At 42.9% G+C, this 9,870-nt stretch overlaps 2 protein-coding genes across 2 annotated transcripts in view; both read right to left on the reverse strand.

The window, feature by feature from the left end:
- The window catches only part of LOC112451524 (histone H3-like), a 269,127-nt gene that overhangs the window by 109,588 nt on the left and 149,669 nt on the right, over window positions 1-9,870 (reverse strand). The window lies entirely within an intron of this gene.
- On the reverse strand, window positions 5,784-7,250 carry LOC108248929. The gene is made up of 3 exons (XM_017437988.2): window positions 7,138-7,250; window positions 7,001-7,059; window positions 5,784-6,924 (listed from the first exon to the last, which is right to left on the reverse strand). The coding sequence occupies exons 1-3, from the start codon at window positions 7,158-7,160 to the stop codon at window positions 5,885-5,887; spliced, it is 1,122 nt and encodes a 373-aa protein (XP_017293477.1). The 5' UTR covers window positions 7,161-7,250; the 3' UTR covers window positions 5,784-5,884.

Below are 9,870 nucleotides of genomic sequence, written 5' to 3' on the forward strand. Positions count from 1 at the left end.
GACCTCTCTGCGCCCTCTGCCGAGCCCGGGGACCTCTCTGCGCCCTCTGCCGAGCCCGGGGACCTCTCTGCGCCCTCTGCCGAGCCCGGGTACCTCTCTGCGCCTCACCACCCCGTGTCTCAGTGGGGGTCGGCAGGGACGACGACGTCTCACCATCCCGTGTCTCAGTGGGGGTCGGCTGTGACGACGACGCCTCACTATCCCGTGTCTCAGTGGGGGTCGGCCGTGACGACGACGCCTCACCATCCCGTGTCTCAGTGGGTGTCGGCTGTGACTGTGTTCTGCTCCGCCGAGGGTCCAGGGGGACGCCTCGCTCCGCTCTGCTAAGCCGAGGGTCCGGATGGACGCCTCGCTCCGTTCTGCTCCGCCGAGGGTCCATGGGGACGCCTCGCTCCGCTCTGCTAAGTCGAGGGTCCAGGGGGACGCTTCGCTCCACCAAGGGACCGAAGGGACGCTACGCTCTCCTCTTCGCCACCGAGGGTCCGGACCGACGCCTCCCCTAGTCTCCGAGGGGGTCGTCGAGGATGCCGTCACCTCAGCGCTGCTCCACCGAGGGTCTGGATTGGCGCTTCGCTCAGCCACGTCGAGCGGTTCGCGCTGCGCCCTGTCCGCCCGGCTCTCGCCTGCTTGGTCCACGCCAGCCCGGCTCTCGCCTGCTTGGTCCACGCCAGCCCAGCTCTCGCCTGCTTGGTCAACGTCAGCCCGGCTCTCGCCTGCTTGGTCCACGTCAGTTTGGCGCTCACCTGTTCCGCCGAGGACGGCGCCCGGGCCGCCCTCCTGAACTCTGGCTCCGCCGAGGACGGCGCCCAGGCCGCCCTCCTGAACTCTTGCTCCACCGAGGATGGCGCCCGGGCCGTCCACCCGAACTCTTGCTCCGTTGTTTAGGTTTATTTTTGTAGGTTTTTGAGTTTGTGCGTTTTTCCCCAGTTTTCTGGTCGGTTTTTTGTTTTGTATATTTGCCTGTTTTTCTTTTGTTTTATTTTTCAGTTTAGCCCTCCGTACTTTGCTTTTGTTTTTCCCCCCACTGCCCTCCCGGCTAGTTTTTGTTTTTAGGGACGTCAGGGGAGCCACAAAAAAACATTGGTTCCAACTTGGAAGATGGCATCTATCCATTAGTTAGATTCAAATTGGGAAGCACGTTTCAGAGGAGTCTCTTTTAGAGAAACACAAAAAGATTGTGGCTCTGTGAAAGAAGTTCCCATGGATTTGGATCAGCTCATTGAAACACAGCAGAATGTGTTCAGCAGAAAAGTCATTTCTGCCCTACGTCAGAAAAGTCACAGCAAGGACTCGACAGGTTTGTGGGCAAGACGGAAGGAGCAACGATTTAACATTCTGGCACATTATAGAAAGATGAAAGAGGTTGAAGAAGAAGGAAAAGGCCAAAGAATGGAGTTTACCAACAAACCTGAGGCTAGAAGAAAGTTGATCATTCGTCCTCCTCCCAGAATCAGCCATCTTTGCTGCGCCGGTATCCCACAGGCGTTTGGGAACTCCGTAAAGAAAGCTGGTCAAAGAAGTTTAGACATATGGCACATGAAAATTCAAGAAAGGCTGATTCGAGTGTGCAAGGTATAAGGAACCAGGGTAGAGGAAAAAAACTCAAGAAAGAGCTCCCCAAGAGACTTCCCCACCATCAGAGAAACTGAGGTTCAACTCAAGAAAAGAGGTTCACCCAGCATGGAAATGTGAGGAGGCATCCCAGGTATCAAAGGGTCAGAGACGAAAACCAGACAAGATATAATGAACCTAACTTCAAGAGATCATTCCAACCAAAACAGCAAACTGTTTGTTCTCACTGCCACTCATGTGTTCATAATGAAAGAAGGGACAGCCATCCATCCCACCCAAGACATGGCAGGAGAAACGTCAGACATCAGGCTCTTTCCAGTCAGGAAAAGGTATGAACTGCTTACAGACTGACAGCCTGAGATCAGTTTGTGATTCAAAGCAGTTTGTTTTTGATGAAAAATACAAACAATTCATGTGTGATTAAACAAATTTCATAGTCTGAAACTGCTATTAATTAGTTTTCTCTGTTGTGAGAGTTCATAAACGCTACTCTCAAGTGAGCTCACGTTTGTTACGAGTTAGCATCCTGTTTGCATCAAGTTAGCAACGTTAACTCTCTCCTGCTGTCTTTATGTTGATTTACAGTGGCATGTGCTGTCATGACAAGGATCTGGAGGTAATTGGTTCTGACCGTTCCACGTTTTCAACTCGATCGTTATGAGCATTGTTTTGGCAGCCATGACGATCCTTTTGATCATCAGAATCCGAATCTGAAGAGTTTTCAGCTGATTCAGGATATCCAGCCATTGGTTTAGGTTCATACTGGTATGGTTGTATATCCATTACTCCCATGAAGTCTTCCAGCATTTCTTCGTGTTCAAAAAAGTAAACAACCAGACAGTAGCGACGTTCTTCAATCTCAGGCACTGTTTTAGGGGCCGGCTGAGGCACAGCGTGAACCCAGGATGGCAACTCCCCCCCACAAATCACCCATTTTGGAAATTATTGAATAAAACGCTAAAAACAAGTTATTTAAGTTTTAGGTCAGAAAAATGTTTCCCTGGAATGTTGTGTGGATGTGTCTGATTAAATAGCATTCATAAAATGTCAATATTTTAAGATTTGATTTCAGTTCACCTTTAAAAAGATAATTGACGAAGAACTTGGAAAGATCACAGTTATTGTGCAAGGAGACTATGCAGAGACACAAGCAGCTTTTTGTGGCTGTGGTGGCCAGGAGGAAGTACGCCTTGGCCAGGAAGCATAGGGAGGCGTTCCCTTCATTTGCTCATTATTGTGCATTGTCAAATTGCAAATGCTGTGCAGTATCACAGACGTTTATTAAACACGTATAGTTGTAGTAAAGGAAACAAAAGTCTGCACAGAGACAGGAGAGTTTAAAAGCAGTCAGGAAGAAACCCATTTTAACGCTGTAGGAGGAGGGAGGAGCTTCCTGGGAGTTTTGATCTGATTGTCTTGTGGACAAGGTGTGTGCCAAAAAGAATCTCTTGCAACCAAAGGACTGGAGTATGCCAGAGCCTCATTTTTGGCTTGGGTTTCCTTAGCTTCCTGTTAGACTGCTAGAGGACAAACTGACCACATTTCCTCCCCCTGTAGTATACTATATATGTTGTGGCCAATAAACCTTGTTTTTCCCCCCAGAAGGTATACCTGGTTCTGAATCTTTGTAGCATTCATTCTTTCCATTTTTAATTGGAATTAAAAATCAAATGATGGAAAACGGACTGTTATTTTGTTTTTTATTATAACACCAAAAATAAAAATAAAAAACACCTGGTTTTTCATATTTCACTTTTAGGCTAAGATCAAAAACACGAAATCGAAAAACGGGCAGCAGGACAGAATTTGATTTTAATATTTAATTGTTCAGGTTTAGGTGACCCGGAAGTGGCTTTATGCGGCAGTTGAGGTAATGTAGTGGTTACTATGGCAGCGCTAGAACCACTGATCGAGGACTCATTTAACAGCAGTTTGATCCTTGAAACAATACGTAAGTCTCCATGACTGATGGGTCTCACTGGATTATCTGGTCCTCAATGATCGATATTGAACAAACATAAATATGTAGACACCTCATTACGTCCTGGAGTGCATCTGCCGTCAACACCATGTTGGACGGATCTCTCCTCTCTCTAAGAGTCAACAGGAGTAAACACAGAGTGAGCAGCTATGACCGGATTTTATATCACATGGGATAACTTTTCACAAGTAAAACTGAACAATAATTTTGGTTACTTGACCATTTATTTTATTATGTCATCGTAGCTAACTTTTTTTGGAAAACAACGAAATGCTAATAGGAGGAACTGGTACTCTCTCTCGTTAGCTCTTTCTGTTTTTTTTCGTCACATTTTGTAGGTTTCCCAGTAACACAGATTTAAGGAGGCAATGGGAAGCTGCAGTAAGAAGGGAGGGTTTTGTTGCTACAGTCGTCTCAGCTCTGTAGTGAACATTTCAAACCAGAGGACTTTAACAGGACCTGCTTGGAGATGATGTGACCCCATCTATCTTCAACTTCCCAGCTCATCTCCAAAGAGATGTTTTTTTACTGTACATGTTAACAGAAATGTCTATGATTCATATGTAAAACTAAAGTTAATATTACACTTTGTTAAACCTGTTTTTACCTGTTAGTTTTTTCTGCATGTTTAGAAATTAATGATGTACTGTGTATTACAATACGCTGTGGGATACTGAAACCGTTTCAAGTTGTTTACAGTTAAATTGTTTTCAAGTATTATGTGTCTTATATTTTAGCCTGCAGCAACAAGGAACACAGAAACCTGAAGGACAGCTGCAGAGAGCTTCCTGTGGACCTTTCTCAACATCTCCCTGAAATTGAAGCTGAGCTCTTCAGCTCCAGTTAAAGCAGGGCAGTAAGACCCTGGAATGACCTGGAGTTTTTAAAGATTACTTTTCCAGGCCTTTAAAAAAAAACCTGCATATGTGTGTGCATGCACAGCACAAAAAATATGAAGAAATTTTTGATGTGGTGTATACAGAAGGCTCAGGATTGAGTGTGTATGTGTGTGAGAGAGTGAAATAAACTAAAACGAACAAACTTGTTTCTTTATTGAAATATAAAATGTATTAATTTATAAATTTTTTAATGTGCCATACTATGTCTGTCCTTGTTAAAGAGCATAAAACAAAGTATTTCAGCATGATAGCACATTTTTATTGTGTGAAAGCGATAAAAATAAGTTTTTATACATTGTTTGTATCATAACTAATCTCATCAGTAACAAACCAAACTCTGAAAATCAGGTAAAACTTCAAAGAGTTCTGATTATTTTAGTTGGACATAGAGCTTCCTCAGTACAAAGAAATGAACTGGGGGGCACATGAAGGACCCAGCCAAGATGGTGGCCCGTAACAAGCTAATGTTTGTTTGCTAGCATCCAAACTTTCGTGTCACCTAAACCCGACCAATTAAATTCTGTCTTGCTGCCTGTTCCATTTTGTGTTTTTGATCTTAGCCTAAAAGTGAAATATGAAAAACTAGGCATTTTTTCATTTTTGGTTTTATGAAAAATCAGTTTTTCATAATTTTCCAATTGAAAATGGAAAGAAGAAATGACAGATTGTTTTGGTGCAGGAGTAAAAACAAAATTTGATATTAAAAAAAAAAAACTATATAAAGTTTTCCGAGTGGAGGAAAAAGGGTTTGCCAGCTTGGTGGTGGTGTCACCACCCAGTCTTAATAACTGGCATTAAGGTGTTAGGAAGTGGCTGTAGATTAAGTCAAGTTTGTGTTAAACTGATTTTTTGGGGGGTGGGGGTCATCTTACTCTAGTTTAAGTTGAGTGGGACAGCCACCAGATACCATATTCAGTGCTACCGCCACCTACCCAGTGCACTGGTTGGTCACTTGGGAAATGGTTAGGAGCCACAGTTCATAATTTTTTACAAGGTTGTCTGAGAAAAGAAAGTTTGTGGATTTAGCTTAAGGCAGAGTTGACATCTGATATGAAGTCACTTAAATTTATTGACCCCCCCGGAGTGTGGAAGAGTTTTTAAGACCCAGGATCTACAGCAAACAAGTTTTGTTTTAGCACCCACAAAATTAACATGCATGCCAATCTGACACCATTAGTTTAACTCTAGTCAGAAAGGACCAATGGTGGTGTCATTTGATAACTGGATCAGCTCAACTTCAGAAGCCAAACAATCTCACTTTGCCACAGACAAAAGCTGTATTCTTCCCACACCCCCTTTATACCCATCAGATTTCATAAACTTGCATTAAACAAATTGTTAGATAAACTTTATTTCAAATAAACTTTCTGAACCTGTTGGTAAAAATAAAACCGGCTTAAACAATCTGGAGGTAGAGTCAGATACTCACTAGCTATAGTCTGTGATATAGCTTAACTGTGCGCTGTTTAGACTCTGGCTGAATGTTTGAGACACGGGGATTGGAAGATACCAGCCGTCGATAAGGTGCTGGGATCTGCTGCTTCTGGACAGCAGGTTCTTTAAGCCGTCTGATTGAAAAGCCACCAAAGTTCTCAGGGATCTCGTAGACCGTAGCTGGGGCAAAACCCTGAGCAGGACGTCCTACAGTGCTGCTCCTGGGAACAGCCAGTTTATGGCTGGTTTTGTAAGTCTGCAGCAGAGTTCTGGGCTTGGAACCTTCTACATTTCCATAAGGCTTCCAAGCCTGGGTCTGAGGTGAAAAGCTTCTGGCTCTGGATACTTCAGCCCTATGACTTGTTGACACCCTCCTTGCAGGGCCTCGAGCATATGTTCGCATCTGTACAGAGCGTCCACGTGGTCCAGGAGCAACTGGGTCAAACAGGACAGCAGAAGAACCCGTCTGACTGTAGGTGGAAGGGATTTTAGCAGCAGCTCTGTGAGGTGTCTGTGCTGCAGACTGAGGAGAAACTGGTCTGAAGGAGTAGCTTTCCCTTGGACCCAGAATAGAACGAGAGCTGGAGGATGGATACTTGCTGGAACGCAGTGTTCCCTGCTGAGTGGGCCAACTTCTCATGCTGATATCAGAGGGGTTCTTCAGAGAGTTCCTGCGTTGACTCACTATAGTTCCACCAGCAACAGTAGTAGAGAAGCCAAATGACTGTTTTGGTACATTTGGAGCATTACCTCTGGGTGAAGATTGCTTTTGCCTGTTGGTTTTAAACACAGGGCTGCTCTGCACCAATCTGACTGAACTCAGACGTGGCTGGGAAACAGCTTGTGTTGAGCCTCTAGCTAAGAGTCCTGGACCAGAACCACTGCCAACTGCAAGAAGAGTGTTGAAGCTCCTGCTCTGGGTGGATTGTGGAGAAATGAAGCCTTGTCTGACTTGATCCTGGGGATTACTGCCGGATTTGATTAGTCTGCTTTTTGGTGGGAAGTCGGCATATGTGTTGCTGCTCTGGATGCTCTGAGCTGCAGGACAAGGAAACAACATGAGTCTACTGTGGTGGGACACTGAACCATTAGGAATCAGCATTTCCCATCTTACCTTCTTTAGACCAGAAACAACAGATATGCTCTGCTTGAACAAAGAAAATCACCAAGATTCTGTTCATGAGCAAAGACAGAGAAGTCAGAAAGAAAAGACACATGAACATTTCAATCAAAATGGCTGCAAACACTCACCCCAAACCAAGTCCACAAGTCATTTCTGGGTCTCTGCTCAAAGCAAAAGCAACCCAACAAGCCCACAGCTACTGGTTCTGTATGTGTGAACAGCAGTGATTTGGTATTTATTGGAACCTGCAGCCAATCACTGCTTAATAAACTGATTGTTTGCAGGTGCTGCTGATTTGAAGTGAGGAAGCATATAGATGTGCTGTTCTAATGGTCTCCAATTCTGGTCCTGTAGGGCCACTATCCTTCATGTTTTAGATGTTTCTCCCCTCAACACACCTCATTTGAATGAACGAGTGACTACCAGGCTTCTGCAAAATTGGAGGACATGCTGAAGAGAATGGAAACAACTAAAACATGCAGTGGCCCTTGAGGACCAGGGTTGGACCGCACTGCTATATTTAGATGTTTATGAACTAAGAACAGCATACCAAAACTGTGTGACCTGTGCCAACTCCCAGCTCAGTGCTGTGATCCCCAAACTTCCCATATTTTCCTGCCATTTCATTATTTTATTATCCTTTTACATTAGACTCACAGTTTTCAGTCTGAGCAAATATTAACCAATGTCAAAATAATTTTTGGTTTGATGTACTTTAAATGAACTTGTTCATGGTATTTTATGCAATAAAGTTTCCTTTAATTATATCCAAATCAAAGTTCTTTATGCATTATTGAATGTAATCACATTGTTGCTGTTAAAATTTAACTGAACATTAAAAAAGTGAAAGCCATTTTTAATGGCTTTCACTTTTTTTTTATTAAAATAATATTTCTTAGTTCATAGCTATGAACTAAGAAATATTATTTTAATTAAAGCTCTTAAGTTAAAACTGAAAATGTTAACAGAAAACCCAAACCTGTAGGGCCAATACAATGCATTTGTATTTTGCTTTGAAGTGTCTTCAAAGTGGTGGACATTCTTCTGGGTCCTCAGCGACAAAGTGAATGATCACAGAAATGACTTGACAGACATAAGTTATTCCTAAACAGTGAGAGTTTATTCAAAATAAAAGAGTTTGTGCTGAATCGAGACTTCTGGCCCAATCAGTGAACTCCCCCGTTTCTCTGGGGCTGCTTCTTTTTATTAACCTTCACCACATCCAGTTGTAGAGTAAAAACACACACGTCCCACTGTGACAGACCTGAACAGTATGGATTCAAGTACATTCAATTCCCTTTATGGTGATAAGCTGGGATCTTCAGACCTGCAACATAACTTATATGCATTCACTGCAGTAGCTTCAGACAATCATGAGCGTAAGAGCCCACGATTCACTTCCTAAGAAGGAATCGTAAGAAGACAGTGTCTCAAAATGGGAACTCAGGCCCCATCGCCTGATGGCACAGATGTAGCCCAGTTACCTTAGCTTCCAGAACTGCATTTTAGCATCAAGGTTTCCTTTACATATACATCTCAATAAATTAGAATATCATCTCAAAGTTCATTTATTTCAGTAGATAAAATCAAAAAGTGAAACATATAGATTTGTTCCACAAACAGTGATATATTTCAACAGCTTAGCTCTGTTATTTTGATTATTATGGCTTACAGCTAATGAAAACCCCAAACTCAGTTTCTTAGAAAATCAGAATATTGCATAAAACTAATGAATTGCCAAGTTGTGGACTGTGGCTGGAGTCAGAACTGCAAGAGCCACGACACACAGACTGATCGAGGACTCTGGCTCCAACTGTCCCATTCCACTCTGAAACCAAATACATCAGAAGCGTCTTATCTGAGGACGAAAAGGGCTTGACTGTTGTTCAGTGGTCTTAAGTTTTTTTCCAGTTAACGTTAGTGTTACCTTTCATTTGGAAATAACTTCCCAGAGTTTGAAGAGACCCAGAATCCAAGCTAATGAAAGTCCGGTGTGACATTCCCACATTCAGTAATTATTTGGAGCCACGTCATCTGCTGCTATTGGCCAACTGGATTTTTAATCAAACCTAAAGTGACTCAAGACATTTTAAAACACGTTTCCCCTCTATAAGCTTTATGGAGACCATTTCACAGCAGGACTTAAAACCTGCCAACCGCCAAAAATATTAAGCTCATGGTATTAGACTAAACTTGTGCTTGATAGGCAGCAAACTGGCCTGACCTAAAGCCCACCTAAGGAACCCTGACCAAATTTTAGGTGCATATACACTTCATGTTTTATTTTTGATAATCAGAAGTGTTTAAGAGCAGCCGACAGAGAAAATCAGTCATAGGGTGGAAAGTCAAGGTTGGCGGATCTTAATGAAACTTTTCACATATGCATATTTAGGTATAAAATGGCACATCCCAAAGTATTTTCAAAAATATTACTTTGGTTGCCATGGAAACGAGCTAGGCTGAAAAAATGGCCAAAATCAGCATTTTTGGTTTCTCAGACAATCACATTTTTAGCACTTTTCATGTGCAAATTAGAGACAGATTTGCTAGACATATATATATATATATATATATATATATATATATATATATATATATGAATGATACATATCACTGAAATCTGGAAGCTTTATATTTTCAAAAGAGGTTTAACATATATATATGTACTCGTTAGCAGCCAAGGTGTTGAGGGGATCCGTTTTGGTGGCCTTAGGATCGCATCTCTGCTTTTTGCAGATGATGTGGTCCTACTGGCTTCATCAGACCGTGATCTACAGCTTTCACTGGAGCGGTTCGCAGCCGAGTGTGAAACGGCCGGGATGAGGATCAGTGCCTCCAAATCCGAGGCCATGGTCTTGAGC

The sequence above is a fragment of the Kryptolebias marmoratus genome, linkage group LG5, assembly GCF_001649575.2.
Source record: "Kryptolebias marmoratus isolate JLee-2015 linkage group LG5, ASM164957v2, whole genome shotgun sequence".
In the NCBI taxonomy this organism is placed as follows: Eukaryota; Metazoa; Chordata; class Actinopteri; order Cyprinodontiformes; family Rivulidae; genus Kryptolebias; species Kryptolebias marmoratus.

Excerpts from the sequence above, each read along its gene's own strand:
- LOC108248929 (XM_017437988.2), bottom strand. The coding sequence starts at position 7,160 with ATGACTTGTGGACTTGGTTTGGG. Across the intron at positions 7,060-7,137 it reads ACTTGTGGACTTGGTTTGGG|AATCTTGGTGATTTTCTTTG; the intron begins GTGAGTGTTTGC and ends GCTCATGAACAG. Across the intron at positions 6,925-7,000 it reads TTGTTTCTGGTCTAAAGAAG|CTCAGAGCATCCAGAGCAGC; the intron begins GTAAGATGGGAA and ends CTTGTCCTGCAG.